The sequence below is a fragment of the Emys orbicularis genome, chromosome 1 (genome assembly GCF_028017835.1).
Source record: "Emys orbicularis isolate rEmyOrb1 chromosome 1, rEmyOrb1.hap1, whole genome shotgun sequence".
Taxonomy (NCBI): Eukaryota; Metazoa; Chordata; order Testudines; family Emydidae; genus Emys; species Emys orbicularis.
Window position 1 is genome coordinate 368837703 of NC_088683.1, and position 21201 is coordinate 368858903.

Consider the following 21201-nt stretch of genomic DNA (forward strand, 5'->3'; position numbering starts at 1 on the left):
GAAGGTTTATTTGTTGAAGGAACAGAATGTAGAACAGAACTTGTTAGCACAGAAATCAGTGACTTTCAGCAAAGTCCATCTCTCCTCTCTCCAAGTCCCACACAATGCAAAGTTTCACCTGTTTGCATCCCCCTCCTGCGTCTCAGGTGACGGAGGGCACCAGCCATCGCTTATGTGCAGGCAGCTGGAGACACCTCACATGGCCCCGAGGGCCTCAGCACAAGTCACACACACTTATTCCCACCACCTAGGTATTGGTGCAGCACGCAGGGAAACTGAGGCACACACAATATTCATTCAAAACTGTAAGACTCAAATAGGCTCACGTATAACATAATAAGGAGGAAAAACCCACTTTGTAACATGCATGTACTAGCGCCTAAGGGCCATGTAGACTGATGTTCAAGACCTGTGGTCCCTGACAGTAATGGAGGCAGAGTCAAAGAGGCCGATGGCAGCCTTCTCTCCTGACACCCTTTACTATTGCTGCCAATCAAGTCTGCGCAGAGAAGACAAATTCTCTGACTCAGTCCCTCGCTGACAGAAGAAATCAGGACAGCCCATCTGGTGGCTCCGGTCATCACCTCTGACTTGGCCATTAAAAATCTGGATGGCGGTGCAGCAGGGTTAAGGCAGGCTCCCTTCCTACCCTGGCTCTGCGGGGCTTCTAGAAGCAGCCAGCATGTCCGGCCACAGGCGGGGGATGGCTGGTGGCTCCCTGCGTTCTCCCTGCCCCAAGCGCCAGTGGGATCTGCGGGGGTGGTGCCTCCGGACAGGGGGAGCATGCACCATGAAGAGCCTCCTGGCTGTGCCTCCGCCTAGGACCCAGAGGGACATGCTGGCTGCTTCCAGGAGCCGTCCACACCCTGAAACTTGTTCTGCACCCCAACCCCCTATCTCAGCCCAGAGACCCCTCCCATACTCCAAACCCCTCATTCCTGGCCCCACCCCAGAGCCTGCACCCCCAGCCAGAGCCCTCACCTCCTTCTGCACCTCCAACCTCCTGCCATGACCGGTGAAAATGAGTGAGTGAGCAAGGGCGGGGGAGAGCGAGTGAGGGAGGGAGCAGGGATGGAGGGAGTGGGGGGCGGGGCCTCAGAGAAGGGGAGGGGCAGGGCAAGGGTGTTCAGTTCTCCGCAATCGGAAAGTTGGCATCCCTATCCGCCGCTCCTGTTTGGATGCTGAGCTTCAGTCATCCAGGGTCTGGATTTTCACAGCTGCTGAGCTCCCGCCACTCCAGTGGCAGAGAGTGGTACCTGCGAGTGCTCAGCACCTCTTGAAATCTTGGCTGAGGTGTGTCCCAGGTTGGGGGCTAGAGAAAAGAGGCCTCCCAAATCAGCAGCTCACTTTTGGAAAGTGCCAGCTCCATTCGTGGTTAAACATCAATTCTCACAGTACATAGGGGCTGTGCAGCAGGTCAACTCTGCTCCTTGGTAGAGGAACATGGGAACCACCAGATTGGATCAGAGCCAGGTCCATCTAGCCCAATAACCTGTCTCCAGCAGTGGCCAGCACCAGATGCTTCAGAAGAAGCTGTGAGAATCGCTCATGAGGCGTATATGGGATAAACTTCCCCTCACACCCTGCGTCCCATCCTTATCTCTAACAGAGATTGGCTTAAACCCCGAGCCATGGGGGTCACTCTCCCTTCCAAAACGTGTGTTGTTATTAACTCTGGTATCTCTTCTCTCCTGGCGCCTGGTCCCTTTTAAATCACCGCTGGAGCCTGGGCAGTTGAGGCCAGGCAGCGCAGATGGGCTGGCTGGGGGAGGCCTCTTCTGGGGCCCGGAGTCGGCCCATGTACGGGTAAGAATTTATTATTATTCTTTTCACCCCTGTAGGCTAGGGCCGGCTCCAGGGTTTTTGCCACCCCAAGCGGCGAAAGAAAAAACAACAACACCCGCGATCGCGATCGGCGGCACCTCCACCACGCCGCTTTCTTCTTCGGCGGCAGGTCCTTCCCTCCGAGAGGGACCGAGGGACCCGCCGCAGAAGAGCCCGACGTGCCGCCCCTTCCCCTTGGCCGCCCCAAGCACCTGCTTGCTGAGCTGGTCCCTGGAGCCAGCCCTGCTGTAGGTAGGGCAATCCTGTCGGTTATAATGTTCCTTCATTTACCTCCAAGTGGTGTTGACTGCCATTGTCTCTGATGGTTTTCTATTTATCATCTTGGGCTGGAGCAAGGGTGGACGACTGAGCCTGGCATTACATCCCTGGCTAACCAGGGCGGGGTGACGACGCCCTCCTGGAATGGCCATCACCTAGACACACTGCCCTGGTGACTAACTTCTACTCCAAGTCCATAAAGTGCACTGTCAATATCAATATGTTATTCCTTAACTATTACCTGGACGTGCCTTTTGCAATGGTTATGAAGCTTGAGAAGTTACAAACTTTCTGCACACACCTTACATGCTACTCTTTATGGGTAAATATTCTGTAAGACTTGTGTGTGGTGTAATGAGTTTGTCAGGCCTGAGATGAGATGTTTGCAAAGAACAGGGAACTCTTTGCCAGGGCCTCAGTGTCTTTCTAAATAACGTACAAAAGGAGAAATAATCGGAGCAAACAGGTGAGAGGAGGAAAGGGTTAATTCTCTGCTGCTCTTCACCACCTGAGCCAGTCACAGAGGCCAGGTCCCTGGGGCTCTGTGCTGGCTCTGAGCCCCCGCTGGGATTCACAGGGCAGCAGTATAAATATCCCTGTACCTCAGCCCCGGTCAGTGCAGATTCCCCGCTGCCTGCAGCTCCCCGACCCGGTCACAGGCAGAGATTCCTCCTCCCCAGCTGGGGCTGGAGCCTGGTGAGTCGTTTGCATGGAATGAGGCTGTGAAGGGGCGAATGGAAACACATGAAACCTGTGCAATGTTTGAGCTGGGGTTGGATAGAATGGGGGTGTGTAACTCTGAGTGCAGGGGCAGGATGGGAGCCGGGGCACCGAGATAACGCTCTTGTGACTGTGCTGAGGTTCGGTGTTAGGAAGAGGTCTCCGGGTTACCCTGATCCACTCCCACGGACATCACTGGGGGTCTTGCTGCTGACCTCAGTGGGCTCTGGACTGGACCATTCTTGGTTAATGTGACTGTTCAGAGTAAATCTACTCAGGCCCTGTAATATTCTGCACCCGAAATCCTGAGGCCTTCACTCAGGCAACACTTCCATTAACGCCATAAGGACCCCAGGACTGGGTCTGTTCAAGTTGGCAGAAATTAGCTGGTTTCAAGGATCATAGCTGTGAATGTCCGAACTGTAGGACCCAGGAGCAGCCGATTGTAAGGGCTGCTTTGATATGGACGTCCCACCTACTGCAGCTGTAGTTCTCTGTAGCAGAGCTACGGGCATGGCTGGGCTTGAAATGCTGCAGGGGCCCAGCTGCGCCGCTGGGGTGAGTTCTCAAAGATGCTCTGCGCCGATGTTGCACAAATGTGGCCACCAGGGGGTTTCCCTGCGGCCTCGACAGCTTCCTCAGTGGTGATGCGGGGGACGCAAAGCATCGGTCCCTCTCCCCTCCCTCCCTGTTCCTCCTGGATGCGCCGCCCTGCACGGCCCCTTGAGACAGGTGGGCACAGCGCTGCAGGAGTACGGTGAGTTCTCTACCTGGGGGAGCGGGGACAATGAGGCTCGGGCTGCTGCCCTGGGGTGGTCGGGAGGTGGGCCCCAGTGGCAGGACTCAGTGGCTGCGTGGACCAGGGCTCCAGCCATGGACCTTCAGGTGCCAACACCCAGCTCTGCCTGCAGGTTTTGGACGCTGACCCCCAGCTCTGGACATGCGGCCCTGGCATTCGGCCATGCGGCTTCAGTTCAGGCTCCAACCCCTGGCCCACGGAGGCAGGCTCTAATTCCCATCTCTGGCCACGCAGCACTGGCCCCTGATCCTGGCAGCAGCTGCTGGCCCAGGCACTGACCCCCATGGCAGCCGCTGGCCCCGGACACCAACCCCAGCTGCATGCTCCGACCCCCTGTCCTGGCTGCTGGCCCCAGGCACTGACCCCCATGGCAGCCGCTGGCCCCAGACACCAACCCCAGCTGCATGCTCCGACCCCCAGTCCTGGCTACTGGCCCCAGGCACTGACCCCCATGGCAGCCGCTGGCCCCAGACACCAACCCCAGCTGCATGCTCTGACCCCCAGTCCTGGCTGCTGGCCCCAGGCACTGACCCCCATGGCAGCCGCTGGCCCCGGACACCAACCCCAGCTGCATGCTCTGACCCCCAGTCCTGGCTACTGGCCCCAGGCACTGACCCCCATGGCAGCCGCTGGCCCCAGACACCAACCCCAGCTGCATGCTCTGACCCCCAGTCCTGGCTGCTGGCCCCAGGCACTGACCCCCATGGCAGCCGCTGGCCCCAGACACCAACCCCAGCTGCATGCTCCGACCCCCAGTCCTGGCTGCTGGCCCCAGGCACTGACCCCCATGGCAGCCGCTGGCCCCGGACACCAACCCCAGCTGCATGCTCTGACCCCCAGTCCTGGCTACTGGCCCCAGGCACTGACCCCCATGGCAGCCGCTGGCCCCAGACACCAACCCCAGCTGCATGCTCTGACCCCCAGTCCTGGCTGCTGGCCCCAGGCACTGACCCCCATGGCAGCCGCTGGCCCCAGACACCAACCCCAGCTGCATGCTCCGACCCCCAGTCCTGGCTACTGGCCCCAGGCACTGACCCCCATGGCAGCCGCTGGCCCCGGACACTAACCCCAGCTGCATGCTCCGACCCCCAGTCCTGGCTGCTGGCCCCAGGCACTGACCCCCATGGCAGCCGCTGGCCCAGGACACCAACCCCAGCTGCATGCTCCGACCCCCAGTCCTGGCTGCTGGCCCCAGGCACTGACCCCCATGGCAGCCGCTGGGCCCGGACACCAACCCCAGCTGCATGCTCCGACCCCCAGTCCTGGCTGCTGGCCCCAGGCTCCGACCCCCAGCCTTGGGTGTGCAGCAGCAGGCATTGGCCCCAGGATCCGACCCCCGGGCATGTGGCAGCAGCCGCTGATCCCCGGACCCGGGTGTGCGCCGATCCCCGGACCCGGGTGTGCGCCGATCCCCGGGAGCACAGCAGCAGGTGCTGGGTTCAGCCCCATGGCGGGGGGCACTGACCCCTGGTTCTGGCCACGCAGCCCCAGACTCCAGCACCCAGCTCCAGGCTCTGGCCACATGGCAGCGGGCACTGGCTCTGGGCTCCAACTCCCTGTTAGGATATAGATATTCAGGCCTGTCTGTGAAGGCCTATACTTTAAGAATGTAGGTATATGTTTATCACGTAGCTAGTTATAGAGGTATAAAAGAAAGAATCAAAATCACTGTCTGTCTGTGTAAGGGCCTTTTCTCACGGTGACAGTCTGAGGCCCTGTTCTTAGGCTAAGGCCTTTGGCTAAGCAGCAGAGGCAGCCATAAGCTGGGAAGTGAACGGTCACATCCTCACATCCCAAACTAGTCACATGGAAATAAGGTGCTATCGGGCTGTTAGGAACACAATCCTGTCCTGATATTCCTATCGCCTCCAGATAAAGGGAAAAGCCTAGAACATGTAAAAGGAAATTTAGTTTGATAGTTTTCTGTCTGGTAAGAACGCACTTATCACTAGACACAGCTGGGAAACCCTTATGTCTGTATAGATGTAGTTGTAAAATCCTCACTTCTGCATTGTTTTGTCATTATAGTTCCCACTTTGCTATTGTTTATTTGCATGGTCTCTGTCTGGTTCTGTGATTGTTTCTGTCTGCTGTATAATTAAGTTTGCTGGGTGTAAACTCATTAAGGTGGTGGGATATAATTGGTTAGCTAATCAGTAAGTTGGGATTCGAAAATAAGGAAAAAGGAACTTGGATTTAAGCTTGCTGGAAGTTCACCCCAATAAACATCGAATTGTTTGCACCTTCGGAGTTCGGGTATTGCTGCTCTCCGTTCATGTGAGAAGGACCAGGGAAGTGGGAGGGTGAAGGAATAAGCCCCTAACACTCCCTGTCCCGGCCGTGCAGCTCCTGACCCCAACTCCGGGCTCTGGCTGTGGGAACTGACAGCCGCACGGCAGCGAGTCCCAACCCCCAGCTCCAGCCGCTCACCCCCCACCCCCCTCTTTTTGGCCCCGCATTCATGCCCCCCTCTCCATCGTCCCTGGGCCCCACAGCCTTCCTGGCTTCACATTCACCTGTCCATCGCCCCAGGGCCCAACTGTCTCCCCCGGCCCACATCCATGCCACCATGTCCCCCACTGCCTCCGCCTTTTTCCTAAAGTTAATCACGTATTTTAGGGAAAAGTGTCAGTGCAGCCACCAGCAAGGTCACACACCTGGTCAACGTAGTTATCCCAACATAGGTCTGTAGTGCAGACCAGACCTTAATTGAGATTGGCTTCACATATTTAGGACCAAATCCTGAGAAAATTGCAATTTTACTCATGTGAGTATTTTCATAAAAGTCAATGGGAGTTGCTTGTGAATGAGTTCACTCGTGTGCTTGAGTGTTGGTTGGGTCAAGGCCTCAGAGCCAGTAGGATCCAGCAGGACGATTGTGACTGAAAGAGGTTCTGCTCTCACACCATTACTAACTGGGAGTGACTGCGCAGTAGTGAGTGTAAAACCAGTGTAAGTACCAGAAGAACCAGTCGTGTAGCTGCTTTAACTCACTTTCACAGTCACTGCTTGAGCCCTGAGAGCGACTGTAGCAAATGTGCGGAGGAGAGATTCTGCTGTGGACAGCAACACCAGGAGGGCGCGCCCTGCTTCACCTGGAGCAAGAACTATCCAAGACATCTTCCCTCTTTTGGAATGGAGATGTTCCGTGTTTCTGAATGTATGGTCCCACCTGACAGGCAGCTGTCACACAATGAAGTTTTTGATGGTATCTATGATTCTGTCAACAAATGCATTCTAGTCCTAGCTGACACTCGAGTTTTCACTGATTTTCTCTTTTGCTGTTAGTTCCTGGAAACTGAATAGAAGATCCAAGTGATGATAAATGATGCCAGCTGACAATCACACCTTTTTTGACCCTGTAACTTACATCCTGACCGGCATCCCAGGCATGGAAGAGTCTCAGGTGTGGATCTCCATCCCCTTCTGTCTGATGTACATTGTGGCGCTTTTTGGGAACTCTCTCCTACTATTCATCATACTAACAGAACGAAGCCTCCATGAGCCAATGTATCTTTTCCTGTCCATGCTGGCCGCTGCTGATCTGCTATTATCTACCACTGCAGTACCCAAGATGCTGGCTGTATTCTGGTTTAGAGCGGGGGAAATTTCTTTTGCTGCCTGCCTGACCCAGATGTTCTTCATCCATGTCATTTTTATTGCCGAGTCGGCCATCCTGCTGGCCATGGCGTTTGATCGGTACGTTGCCATCTGCGACCCCCTGAGATACACCATCATACTAACCAAGTCTGTGATCAGGAAGATGGGGCTGGCAGCTGTCACGAGAAGTTTCTGTATAATTTTCCCTGTCATCTTTCTCGTGAAGCGTCTGAAGTTCTGCAGAACCAACCTCCTGCCTCACACCTATTGTGAGCACATGGGCATAGCCCGGCTCGCCTGCGACGACATCACAGTCAACACCTGGTATGGCCTAGCTGTGGCTATTTTAGCAATCGGCTTGGATGCTGTGCTCATTGCTGTATCTTATGGACTGATCCTCAGGGCCGTCTTCCGGCTCCCCTCCAAGGATGCCCGGCTCAAGGCTCTCCGCACCTGCGGCTCCCACCTCTGTGTTATTCTAATGTTCTACACACCAGCCTTTTTCTCCTTTTTTGCACACCGGTTTGGCCACAACATCCCAGGTTATATTCACATCCTACTGGCCAACCTCTATGTGCTCATTCCCCCCATGTTAAACCCCATCGTGTATGGGGTGAGAACAAAAGAGATCCTGAAACGCGTGATCAATGTGTTTTATCGATGCTGTAGCAGAAGCTCCCTGCTGAGCTAAAGGAGGCAACAGAAAATGCTTTGGGAGTTGGAAATTAAAGCCAGGTTTTCATTGGAACTCTAGGGGTGTTTTAACTATGTACTTACACTGTGTGAGCTCGAAAGCTGGTCTTTCTCGCCAACAGAACTTGGTCCAATAAAACATATCTCCTTCCTCACTTTGTCTCTTTAATATCCTGGGACAGAGAGGGCTACACCAACACTGCTCACTTCCACAAAAGGCCGCCAGACCAAGTGAGTCTTGTTCTGAGATGAAGGGAAACAACAAAACAAGAAAGCACAAAGATAAAATCACCCTGCGAGAGAGCACGGTGTGTGCTTCTCCTCTGTGACAAGCTGCATCTGAGCTGGCCTCTTAATGGTAACAGAAAGCTGCACGTTGGGAGAGAGGGGCTCTAGTCCTGTTTCTGCCACCGACCTGCTGTGTCACCTTGGGTTCGTTTCTTTCCTCCTCAAACTTCTAAATCCTTCTCAGGGTCACAGCTCAGCCGGCCTCAGTCCCCCATTCCGCAGCCAAGGCCTGTGTCCCATGGACCTTGTGTTTGGCTGCCTTACGGCACATTTCACATGGATGGGCCCGGCTTCCCCACGCTGATCTCGCTCTCTTCCCTATACACGTGGCTTTGTGGGGGTGGGAGAGAGATCGGGGGTGCTGTGGCCTGGTGCATTGGGCGAGGGGCTCATTTGCACGTGCTCTCTGGTCCCTGACTGTGGGAGAGAGAGAGGGAGAATAGAATGTGTGTGTGTGTGATTAGCTGTGTCTTACCTCGTGTTAAAGGCATGTTTTGCCGCTGAGGATAAGGTGCTGATTCCTCCCGGGGATTAGAGGCTTGTTTAGCCTTCTGCTAATGTCAGAAACTCTCATCTCTAGACATTTTGGGTATGTCTTGTAGTCTCTCAGTGAACTTGAGATCTGATTCTATGTGGAAGCAGAGGTTGGTAATGGAAGGACAAAGGGATCTTGAGTCTAACATGCTAGTGAAAATGGACGGTATCTCTTTAAGACAGAGTCCAGCCTTGGAATTGGTAATGGTGAAGAATCTGAAAACTACTGAACAAGTTAGTGTCTGTGTTCATGCAAATTACCTGATTGACTGTGGGGGAGAAAGATGTGCCCTTAGCTGTTAGCAGGGAGGACACAGCTAGCCAGCCAATGGATTCTGTTAAGCAAGAGAGTTCAGAATTTGACCCTCCAGGACAGGGAGGAAGGAAAAACCTTTATCCTGCTAATGGAAGCCACAGGTTAACCCTAAAATGCCAAAACCCCAACGGTATTGAGCCAAAGGCGTGGCATGAGAAAAATGCTGGTAAATGTACACTTGTGGTAAATTTGATGTTAATGCTAATGTTAAATTTTGTGACTGGTTTGTTGCTAATGCCAAGAACTGTAAAGATCTACAATGTACATTATCTTTTGGAAAAACCCTTGAACATGTTGGGAGTGATACATAAGAACTCAGTATGTGCTAAAAGCCTTTATGGTTAAACTGTTTCTTATATTATAACACACTTTATGTCCAAAGGCCATGTAATACTGCTATCTCAAAGCTAGGGTATGCAACCAGTCTTGGGACTTTTCACAGCAGAAAAGACATTCCAGACCTAATGTGTTGTATGAGGAGGAAAACTGAGCCACACCACCATATTGCTTCCATGGCTAAATGCCAAGGTACCTACGCTATGGAGAACATTAATATCTACATTGACTTGATGTTAATTGGGTACCAAACATTAGCCAGAGCTTGTACGGACTCTCTGGCCAGAGCCAGTGCAGCACGCAGAGAGAACAATATCAGCCCTGTACCGATCAGATTCTGGGAGCAGGGCCTGCCTCTTGCTCACAACCCGACTTTGCTTCATATCAGCAAAGTTTTGACCACTACTTTAGTTCAGGCTTCAGGCCTCTGATACAAGGGCTTATGTTTCAGACCCTCTTCCTACTACACCCTTTCTTTCCTGTCTTTTAACCAGTTACTGACCCATGAGAGGACCTTCCCTCTTATCCCGTGACAGCTTACTTTGCTGAACAGCCTTTGGTGAGGGACCTTGTCAAAGGCTTTCTGAAAGGCCAAGTGCACTATAGCTACTGGATCTCCCTTGTCCACAAGCTTGTTGACCCCCTCAAAGTATCCAATAGCTTGGCCAGGCATGATTTCCGTTTGAAAAGCTGTGTTAACCCTTTCCCAACTCATTGTGTTTATCTTTTAAGGCCATTGGAGATAGTTGCTGCTAGCACTTGCAGATGGGCCATACGCCACTGTAGGCAATCTCATTATACCGTCCCTTCCATCAGTTTACCCAGGTCACTTTGCCAATGAGGAAATTGAGGCGCACACTGCACTGAGCTGGTGAGATAGACTGCCCTCTGGGTGCACAGTGGAGTCAAAGGGGGCTGATGGCTCGGCAGGGGTGTGTGTGTCCTAGCCAGGGGCTGCCCACTCTGCGAGTGCGGAGCCAGGCTGCGGAGCAGAGGCAGGGCACGGGCAGGTTTGTACGTCAGTGAACTGGAAGTTCACAACCTGTTTAATTTCCCCCATTTTTGCAATAGCTTCTGGTGGGGGTGGGAGGTCCCTCTGGCTCTGGGAGGAAGGAGGGAGGCAGAGAGTTAGTTACAGACCCCATTAGACACCGACTGTAGGTTAGCCAGCCCCTACTCCTGCTGTACACCACTGAAGAACAAGAGAAAACAGTTCCTTCCTTTCACCCTAGGCCAGTCTTGTAACCCCAAGGCAAAGTGTCTGCATGGCAGGGAGATGTAGACCGTGGATGACATGCACACAGGCTGTGAATCTGGGGTGGGACTCAGGAGATCTGGGTTCTATCCCCAAGCTCTGCCACCGGCCTGCTGGAGAACCTTGGGCAAGTCACTCACCTCCCTGTGCCTCAGTTTCCCCATCTGTAAAATGGGAATAATGATACTGATGTCCTTTGTAGAGTGCTCTGAGATCCACTGATGAAACAGCTCAATATTATTACTTAAACTTGTTTCCTTTGGGGCCCAAAGGCCTGTGCCAGGCATCTCCCAAACTAGCCAACGGAGATGTGATCCCTGCCCCAAGGAGCTTACAAACTAGGCTAGACATAAGCAGGGAGAAACAAGGCCGTGCATGCCACAGCTGGGCCCTCGTTCTGCCCTGTGAAGGACAGCAGGTGTGGAGCAGAGGAGATGCAGGGCCATGGGCTTTGATTCTAAGCATACACTGCTGCCCTTGCTTTCAGTGGAGTTATTTCTGATCCTCCCAAAGCCGGAGGAAAATCCAGCCCATCCCTGGCTTCACATCCCCATTATTCACAGATTCATTAATTCCAAGGCCAGAAGGGAACATTGTGTTCATCCATTCTGAGCCCCTGCATCGTACAGGCCAGGGAACTGCCCAGAATAATTCCTAGAGCAGATCTGCTAGAAAAATATCCCATCTTGATTGAACAATGGTCAGTGATGGAAAATCCACCACAACCCTTATAAATTGTTCCAAGGGTTAATTCCCCTCGCTGTTAGAAATCTCCACTTTACTCCCAGTCTGAATGTGTCTAGCTTCCACTTCCAGCACTGGACTGTGTGAGATTTTCTCTGCTAGGGAGAAGAGCCCATTGTTAAACGTTTGTTCCCTGTGTAGGTTCTTACACACTGTGAACAGACTTAACTTTCTCTTTGTTAAACTAAACCGATTGTTCTCTTTGAGCCTGTCACTATCAGGCAGGGTTTCTAATCCTTTACTCATTCCCGTGGCTCTTCTCTGAGCCCTCTCCAATGGATCAGCATCTTTCTGGGGTCTGCCCATTTCGGGGAGCAGGGAGGTAGGGGCTGCCAATGCCATTGCTGCTCACAAAGATGTCATCGGTGATGTCACAGTCGGCCCAGCCATCAGGCAGAGCGGTGAACTGCTGGAGAAGCAGGAGGGAGCTGGTGCCCTGGGAGTGGAGAAGTGGGGGCTGGTATGCATGATTTGGGCCTGGATTCTGGCATTACACAGGGCAGGGGGAGTTCGGTTCCCTTCTCCTGCTCCCCCACCCGTAGATCTGTGATCACATCAGCAAGAACAAGACTAAGAATATCACCATAGTTAAGGAAACCCAGCTTCCCCTGCACTCCGGCTCTCCTCGGCCCTCCCTGAGCCTCACGAAGCATGGCTGACAGCGGAGAGATCACCCTCGCCTGCCCAGTCATCGCCGCCAACCCCCGCATCATCCGGGTCACGGTGAAAACCCCCAAGCTGAAAGAGGAGTTTGTGGTGCCAGAGAACAGCACCATCAAGCAGTTCAAGGAGGAGATCTCCAAGCACTTCAACTGCCAGACCAGCCAGCTCGTGCTGGTGTTTGTTGGGAGGATTTTGAAAGACCAGGACACCCTCAGGCAGCGGGGGATCCAGGACGGGATCACTGTCCACCTCGTCATCAGGACGCAGAAGAGACCCCAGGAGAATCCGCTGCCACACGTGTACGTGGCCAGGAACGTTGCCCCCGCCCCATCGCCGTCCAGCGTCACCCCCACCCACAGCAGCGCCTTTGATCTGAGCAGGCGGGGCCTGGGCGTGAACTTGTCCAGCACGGAGCTACAGAGCCCACTGCAGCTCCTGGCCAGCTCGGAGATGATGGCCCGGAAGGTGGAGAACCCGTTTATCCAGAGCATGCTCTCCAACCCTGACCTGATGAGGCAGCTGATCATGGCCCACCCGCAGATGCAGCAGCTGGCCCAGCAAATCCCAGAGATCAGCCGCATCCTCAACAACGCGGACATCATGAGGGAGATGCTGGACATAGTTCGGAACCCAGAAATGATGCAGGAGATGAGGAGTCAAGACCGAGCCTTGAGCAACTTGGAAAACATCCCAGGCGGGGACAATGCCTTGAGATGCGCCTATGCTGAGCCCCAGGAACCAGTGCTAAGCGCCGCCCAAGAGCAGTTTGGAAACCTTCCCTTTGCTATGCTGGTGAGGAATCCCTCCTTGGAGGGTGTGGGTCGGGGCGGCCAGCCATCCTGCGTAGATCACAGAGACCTGTTGGCTCCTCCCTCCGTCTCCCAGAGCGCCACAAGCATCTGCACCAACAGCACCTGCGGGGACCTGGACAGCGGTGTTACCAGCAGCAGCACCAACCCTCTCGGGCAGAGCTCTTCCGGGCCCAATCTGGGACCGGGGATGTTCACCACAGGAGGGATTCAGAACTTGGTGCAGCAGATCACCGAGAACCCCCAGCTGATTGTGAACTTGTGCGCATCCTACACCAAGTGCATGATGCTGTCGCTGATACAGAACGCTCAGTTGGCAGCACAGGCCACCTTGTCGGCGGAGAGCCCCCAGCACCAAGAACCAGTGACGCAGGGGCTGCCGAATTTCTTTCAGCAGATCCAGAACCCTGAGATGTTAGTGGCCATGTCCAACCCGAAAGCCATGCAAGCTTGGCTGCAGATTGAGCAGGGGCTGCAGACGTTGGCAGCCGAGGCCCCTGTCCTTCTACCGTGGTTTACTCTCCGTTTGTGGGGACTGGGAAATTCTGGGAGCTCTCTAAGTGCTACTGGCCCGAGCCCTGCACCCCGTGAAACGTCCCACGCAGCGCCGGCAGCGTCCGAGCAGGGACACCAACATCTAAACATGCTGCGGATGCTGAAAGTTCTTCCTGGGACGAACCCTCAGCACTTACAAGCTCCAGAAATCAAATTTCAGGAAGAACTGGAGTAGCTGGAATCAATGGGCTCCTTGAACCGCGACGGGAACATACATAGCAACCGGAGAAGATATCAGCGCAACAGTGGGAAGACAGAAACATCCAGCCCACCCGTCGTAGCACCGTCTCTGTAACGTGTTCACTTGGATTTCGGTCTTATAAAGAAAAGCCAATCATGGTGCACCTTTTTGTGGAGAGCTGTCATTTTCTTGTCAGCGGCCGGAAGTCAGCAGCTTTTGCCTAAAGATGTTGCATGCTTCAGCCCTATGATAAGGTGCTATTACCCAGCAGCTGTCCTCTAGGGAGTTCGAGAGAATGAGTTAATGAATTATGAGCGTCACTACAGCTCTGTGAAGCAGATATTATTTACAGCTGGGCAAATAGTCTGTCTCTCTACCTGGGCCCCGGTGAGTGTAGTATTTGATTGACTGACACGCAGTTAAGAATTCCTCCTCACACCACCCCTGTGAGCTAAGGGTATGTCGGCAAAAAAGTCTCCGAGCCCAAGTCAGCTGACTCAGGCTTGCAGGACTCGTGCTTTGTGGCTACCAATAGCAGTGGAAACATTCGGGCTGAGCCAGTTGAGCCGGGCTCTGAGACTCACTGCCATGGGGTTTTGTGTGTATGTGTGTGTGTGGTTTTGAGGTTATTATCCCCATGGTGTAGACAGGGAAACTGAGGCCCAAAGAGATTTGATTCATCCAAAATTACACATGGCATCTGTGAGAGACCTGGAATAGAACCAGATCTCCTGGGTCCCAGCCCAATAGTTGTGACTATAGTTGTGAAGCTCTAACCACAGTGGCTGGCTGTGTTTGTGCCGTATTACATTCACTGTTCAGCGCACGTTAGTGAACTTGTGTTTTGTTCACACAGATGTTTTTGGAGGAGATTTTTCTTGGTGTAAATATCAGTATTCATCAGTGATGAAGTGTTGGAAGTGCTAACCTTATGTCATCCAATTAGGAAACAGAAACCATGCCATATGACTTAGTTGCTCAAATAGCAAACCGTGACTATCTAACCTAAACACTTTGCAAACAGGTCAAAGGCCAAAACATGTTCAGAAACGCTCTTTGTCTAACAATCATGAATGATGAAAAAAATCAGGAATGTTACGATTGGTGTGGGGCCAAATTGCAGACAGAGAAGGGTTACATCTGAGGAATGAGTTGTTCCCAGTGACCAATTCATCCTGAGATCAATGGAGTTACGCCCTGGATTAATGCAGCCCAGTACACCAGTAGCCATATCACCTTGTATCCACACCAAGGGCGGTGATGGTATTCAGATGGAGGGCAGCTGGTCTTCTCTGTCCTCTTTCATCAGCTGGTAGGCTCATAGGAGATCACCTCTTCTATCTTCTGGAGGAGCAGGTGAGCTGACCACCCTCTTGTTCTGGGAGAGCGGGACCCAGAAATACCAGACCAGAAGGGACCAGTCGGACAGTCTGCATGGCCAGGCCAGAGAGCCCACACAGGGATTCCTCCATTGTGTCCCATCACTTAAAATGCGACTATTGGATTGCATCACCTACAAGCACTGTGGGGTGGAGGTGCCTCTAAACACTAAGGGGCTAGAGCAGTGGGGCCAACAGAAGGTGTTTTGGGGTCCTGCTGCTCGTCACTGGAGGAGCAGGCCTGTCTCATGGGGAACAGAGGGACATGGGAGGTAGCAGGCCTCCCCACTGGAGAGCTGAGAAAGGGGAGGGCCAGCTGGGTGTCTGAGAAGACAGACTGGCATGGGCCACCCCCTCTAACTACTGAGCCTGTGAGGAGGAGAGCTGCATGTCCCATGGGAAGATGACCTGCCCCTTGGCGAGAAGCGGGACACAGGGAGACGGTGTGGGGGCGGGGGCGGGGGGTGGGCAGTGCCCTGCAATCAAGAACAAGAGCCGTTGCAGCCCCACTGCTGCCGGATGGCGGGAGGGGGGCAGAGGATGTTTTCCAGGGGGATGTGCTTTCCCCAGAGGGAGCAGCTCGGCAGGGAACGGGCCAGAAGGCTGCCTCTGGCGAGAAGTCGGGTAGGAGGATAACGCGGGGAAGCCAGGCTTGGGCACGGTTCACACTCCGTGTTAGCCCGCCATTTCTCAAATGCGGCCACCAGGGGGTTTCCCTGCAGCCAGGACAGCTTCTTTGGGGGGGGGGGCAAAGCATCGGACACCCCCCGCCCTCCCTGTTGCTCCTGGATGCCCTGCCCTGCACTTGGAGACAGGTGGGCACAACGCTGCAGGAGCACGGTGAGTTCTCTATCGGAGGGGGGACGGGGGGGCTTAGTGGGGCTCGGACTTCAGCCCTGGGGTGGTTGGGCGGTGGGGACTCAGGGAGCCTGGCTGCAGACTAGGGCTCCAGCCATGGGGCGTCAGACTCCAGCCCCTGACTGCATAGCGGCTGGCTCCGATCTCTGGCTCTGGCCACGTGGCACTGACCCCCAATCACATCGGCAGCTGCTGGCCGCTGGCGCTGGCCCCCATCTGTGCTCGCCGACCCCCAGCCCTAGTCACTGACCCTGGGTGCTGGCCCCAGGCGCCAACCCTGAGCTCCAGCGGCTGCCGGCCTTGGGTGCAGATCCCCGGCGCTGGCCTTGGGCTCCAGCGGGTGCTGGCTCTGGGTGCTGACCCCTAGCCCTGGCCATGCAGCAGCAGGTGCAGACCCTAAGTGCCAGCCCCAAACCCTGACTGCCCGCTCTGACCCCCAGCCCTCGCTGCTGACCCCAGGCACTGCTCCTGGATGTCAACCCTGGGTTCCGGCAGGGGCTGGCCACGGGCGCTGATCTCAGCCCCAGCCACCAACCCCGGGTGCAGATCCCCAGCCCCAGTCACACGGCAGCAGGCATCAACCCCAGTCTCGGGCGGGTGCTGGCCCAGGACACTGACTCCCAGTGGGGGCAAACCCCAAGCCCGACCCTGGGTGCCGACCCTCGGCCCCGGTCACACAGGAGCAAGTGCCGGCTCTGGGTGCTGACCCCCGGCTGTATGGCAGTGGGTGCTGACCCCCGGCTCTGGGCGCCAATCCCAGCCCTGACCACGCAACTGCGGGCGCCAACTCTGGGCTCCAGTGGGTGCTGGCCCAGGGCGCCTACCCCAGCCCCAGGCACCAACCCACACCTCCAACCATGTGGTGGTGGCACCGGGTCCCCCCATCCAATCTCCCTGGCTCCCGCTGCCGCACGCCCCACCCCTCCATCCCGGTCTTAACTTGCCAGGACTTGCTGTGAAAAGTGCTATTAACAAACATACAGATGTCACTTTTCACGGTAATATTTGTATTATTGAGTCTGGAAAAAAAAAAAAAAGACCCTACATAAATTACAATGATCTGGATGTGGATCTGTGCTATTTATTTGTTTTTCCTAAAGTTGATAAAGTATTTTAGGGAAACGTGTCAGTGCGGCCACCAGCAAGAGTTGGTGGCCGCACTCTGAGGCCAGGAAAACATTTCTTGTAAGAACCCCTATGCTTGCCCAAGGTAACCTCCAGATGCCATGGGTCAAGGGGCACTGTGTACATGGGTGCCGGACAGGCTGATGGAGGGAAGGATGGGCCAGGATATGGTGCTCCCAGGCCTGTTTTCAAGGGAAGTGCCAGCCACCAATGCCTTGTCTGCTTACTGTGATGTCAGCAGTGATATCACAGTGCCCCAGGACAGGCAGGGTGGAAATTCTGCATGGGCAGGCGGCATCAGCAGCAGAAAGACCATGAGGGAACCCGCCAGGTGGTGAGTGAACAGAGGAGCAGGCCAACATCTGGCTGGAATGTGCGCTCTGGCTTTGGCTTCCGGCAGTACCACGGGGAGAGCAGACCAATTCCCCCTTCCCACCGCTCCGCCCCGGAAGCCCGTAACGATAGCGGCAAGAACGACCGCCGCTGTACATCAGCCGAAAGGAACTGTCCTCCATCACATCCCATCTCCTTCCCCTGGTGCCTCTGCTCCCTGAGGAAGGACCAACGCGGAGCTCCTGGATCCCGGTCACCATGTCTGAAAGCCGACGGGCCCCCGGGGCTAACCACGCAGCCATCACCGCTGAGTCCGGCGACGTCCTCAAGGTGACGGTGAAGACCCTGAAGCAGAAGGAGCAGTTTGAGGTAGCAGAGAGCAGCACCATCCGGGCGTTTAAGGACGAGGTCGCCAAGCGCTTCAAGGCTCCCTCTGACCTGCTGGTGCTAATATTTGCTGGGAAGATCTTAAAGGATCAGGACACACTGAGCCAGCATGGGGTCCGCAGTGGATTCAGCATCCATCTTGTCATCCGGTCCCAAAAGAGGCCCCAGGACCACCCGGCTGAGCCGACGAATGCTGCCACCCCACCGATGCCGTCCGCAAACAGCAGTGCTTCTAACCTGCTTGCCTGGGGGCGAGGCCCCGCTCTGCAGCACCTGGGCCTGAGCTACTCCAACGTGTCCGAGCTGCAGGGGCGCTTAGAAGAGCTGGTGGCCTCCAGCCGGGAGTTAGTGGCCCAGATCATGGAAAACCTCTTGTTTGAGATCATCAGTTCGGACCTGGATCTGAACACCATCAACAGCAACCCGTTCCTCTTGGGCTTCCTCATCGGGGTGACAGGCATGAGCGTGCTGGGTCTGGACCCAACCGACATGTCGGATTTAATGAGCGAGGCCTCAGAGGCTGACGGTTCCATACAGGACTTGATGAGTGAGGTGGCACAGCATCCCATGGTGCAGAGCATCCTCACCAACACGGACCTGGTCCAGGAGATCCTCCTCTCCAACCCGCAGATGCAGCAGCTGGCCGAGCAAAACCCTGAGATTAATCACATTCTCCGCAACCCAGATTTCATCCGGGAAATGATTGAGGTCTCCAGCAGCCCAGCAATGCTGCAAGAAATTATCAGGAACCATGACCGAGCCTTGAGCAACCTGGAGAGCATCCCGGGTGGATACAGCGCCCTGCAGCAGCTGTACAGCGAGATAGAGGAACCAATGATGAACGCCGTGCAAGCCCAGTTTGGGAGCAACCCGTCTGAATCATTGGAGAATAACCCACCCTTGGGTGGGGCAAGTCTGCCAGCCCGGATGGAAAACAGAGACCCTTTACCAAACCCTTGGGCCACTCGGACGAACAGGGCCGGTGATATTGGGAATGACCATGATAGCAATCGTACCAGCCATAGCAGAGGGCAGAACTTTATTGTCCTAAATTTTGGGCCTGGAGCAGGCCCTGGGTTTGCCAACACAGGAGGAATTCAGAGTATGGTTCAACAGCTAACAGGAAACCCAGAGTTCATGCAGAACATGGAGAGCGTGTTGTCCAATCCCAACGGCCCAGCACAGATGCTGCTGAATAATACCCACCTCTCCAATGATGGACGTTCTCGGCCTCAAGACGAAAGGACACACCATGTCCCTCTGGAGCTGGAGAGCGCTGAAATCGCCCCCTTACTGACCAGCCCTAGAGCCATGCAGGCTTTGTTACAGATTCAGCTGGGCTTGCAGACGCTCTCGGCCGAGGTCCCAGATTTTATCCTAGGGCTGGGGGACCGGGACGTGGACCTGGAGCTGGAAAGCATGGAAGGGTCCGTTCCCAGTAGCGAGTCCGAGGAGGACGTCAGTCTAGCATCAGACAAGGATGAACCTGAAGGCCAAGAGTGCGTGGATCAGCAGAGGCCAGACGTCAGATTTGAGCGACAAATGGAGCAGCTCAGAACAATGGGCTTCCAGGACCGGGAAGCGAATTTACAGGCTCTGATTGACACGGAAGGGGAAATCAATGCAGCCATTGAGATGCTAACAAAGTCCCAGCCAAGCAAGATATTGTAACGTGTTCATTTTGCCTGTTGTAATTCTGTCTTGTTACATACTAAAAACAGCTTGGTGCATATTAAGGTAGCGTGCAGCGGCTTGCTTCCAAAGTGCTCCCTCTTTGCACGTGTTTCATGCAGTGCCTGCCCGTTGTGCTAGGCATGGCACGTAACACATAAGAGTCGTTCCCTGCCCCAAAGAGCTTCCGATCTAAAGAGACGGGACAGGCACAGGGTGGGGGAAAGGAAATGTTTTTATTTCCATGTTACAGAGGGAAATTGAGGGTGGGGGTCCCAGAGCGCAGGCCCCAGCCCAAGCCTGAATGTCTACACAGCAGTTTTTAGCCCTGCAGTCCAAGCCCCGCAAGTCTGAGTCAGCTGACCTGGGCCAACTGTGTAGATGTATGCTAAGTGACTTGACCCGGGTCATCCAGAAAGTCTGTGGCAGGGCCAGGAATTTGACCCAACTCTCCCGAGTCACCTAATCCAGCTCATGAATTGCACCCTTCCTTTGGCTGGCTCGGCAAGGGGTGTGATTTCGAACCCTGGATTTGCTGTCACCGCAGTGTGACTTGGTTTCGTGTGACTCACGGTGCAGTCATTCCATTTGTTCTGCTTCGGAAGACCTAGTCCTCGCGGGAGGAGCAGCCTGACTAATGGGAATTGATCGGAGCCAGGATTAGGAAGCCAGGGTCACAGCCTCTAAGTGAAGTTTGCAAACAAGCTTCCAGTGTTAGTCGTCTCTTTGCCCCCCAGCCCTGTACGCTGCTTGTAACCACCACTTCCACTCCAACCACGTCTGCCGCCCAGGGCTCCGGCCACAGCTCAATGCCTCAGGTCTCCTTGGTCCCAGTGGCTCTACGTTTCTCAGTCCCCAGGAGACTCGGATTGATCGGGCAGCTGGGCATAGTGTGGAGACTGCACTGCTTGTGTTGGTTGGTGGGTTTTCTTTGGATTTCTAACAATGGGCGTGGGAGACACAAAGGGCCGATGCCTCTTGTGTATATTTCAAAATACAGCCATGAGACCTGATTTCCTCTAGGCCCCAGAGCAATCCGGTGTCATGAGAACGGCCACACTGGGTCAGAGCAATGGTCCATCTAGCCCAGCACCCTGTCTACTGACAGGGATTAGTGCCAGGTGCTTCCGAGGGAATGAACAGAGCAGGGAAGTTACCATGTGATCCATCCCCTGTCGTCCAGTCCCAGCTTCTGACACTCAGAGGCTTAGGGACACCCAGAGCATGGGACTGCGTCCCTGCCCATCCTGGCCAATAGCCATTGATGGACCTGTCCTCCATGAATTTATGTAATCCCTTATTGAGCCCAGTTATACTTTTGGCCTTCACAACATCCCCTGGCAATGATGTTCCACAGGCTGACTGTGCGTTGTGTGAAGAAATACTTCCTTATGTTTGTTTCAAACCTGCTGCCTGTTAATGTCACTGGGTGACCCCCTCCCGGTTCATTGTGTGAAGGGGTAAATAACATTTTCCTCCCCAGGCAAGTCATTCCAGTTCTACCCGTTAATGCTGCTGCTGAGCCGGAGTAGCTGACCTGCTGGTAGCCCCCAGCTGACATGGCTGGGCTCCATCGGAGGAGCTTGTCTCCTTTCCGAGGGCACCGCCATTGAAAGAGGCTGCTCAGGCCTGAGCGTTGCTGGCTCTAGTGACGCGGGGGTCCCACGCTCTCCCTCCGCCTGCCCAACACACCGGCTATGAGCGGATTTGGCTATGGGGGCTTTGGCACGTGGATGAAACCCAGCTCCATCCAACACAGCTAGCGCACAGGAGCTGTGGGCTCGGGGAGGCCGAGCTGGCTGAGACTCAGCTCAGAAGGGAAGCGCGGTGAATGGAGAAACCTCCGGGGAGG

At 54.8% G+C, this 21201-nt stretch overlaps 2 protein-coding genes and 1 pseudogene across 2 annotated transcripts; all 3 read left to right on the top strand.

Annotated features, from left to right (window-relative positions):
* The first annotated feature begins 6947 nt into the window (after window positions 1-6947).
* On the top strand, window positions 6948-7913 carry LOC135883154 (olfactory receptor 52B2-like). The gene has a single exon (XM_065410225.1). The coding sequence runs from the start codon at window positions 6948-6950 to the stop codon at window positions 7911-7913; it is 966 nt and encodes a 321-aa protein (XP_065266297.1).
* A 4126-nt stretch (window positions 7914-12039) lies between these two features.
* LOC135873733 (ubiquilin-1-like) lies at window positions 12040-13696 on the top strand (annotated as a pseudogene).
* A 3853-nt stretch (window positions 13697-17549) lies between these two features.
* On the top strand, window positions 17550-19349 carry LOC135873744 (ubiquilin-2-like). Its single transcript, XM_065398379.1, has 2 exons — window positions 17550-17917; window positions 18068-19349. The coding sequence occupies exons 1-2, from the start codon at window positions 17550-17552 to the stop codon at window positions 19347-19349; spliced, it is 1650 nt and encodes a 549-aa protein (XP_065254451.1).
* The last annotated feature ends 1852 nt before the right edge of the window (window positions 19350-21201 follow it).

Bases quoted from the DNA above. Each gene is read 5' to 3' on its own strand.
- LOC135883154 (XM_065410225.1), top strand. From the start codon at position 6,948: ATGATGCCAGCTGACAATCACACCTTTTTTGACCCTGTAACTTACATC.
- LOC135873744 (XM_065398379.1), top strand. From the start codon at position 17,550: ATGTCTGAAAGCCGACGGGCCCCCGGGGCTAACCACGCAGCCATCACC. The intron at 17,918-18,067 runs GCTTGCCTGGGG...TGAGATCATCAG, and splicing joins AACAGCAGTGCTTCTAACCT to TTCGGACCTGGATCTGAACA.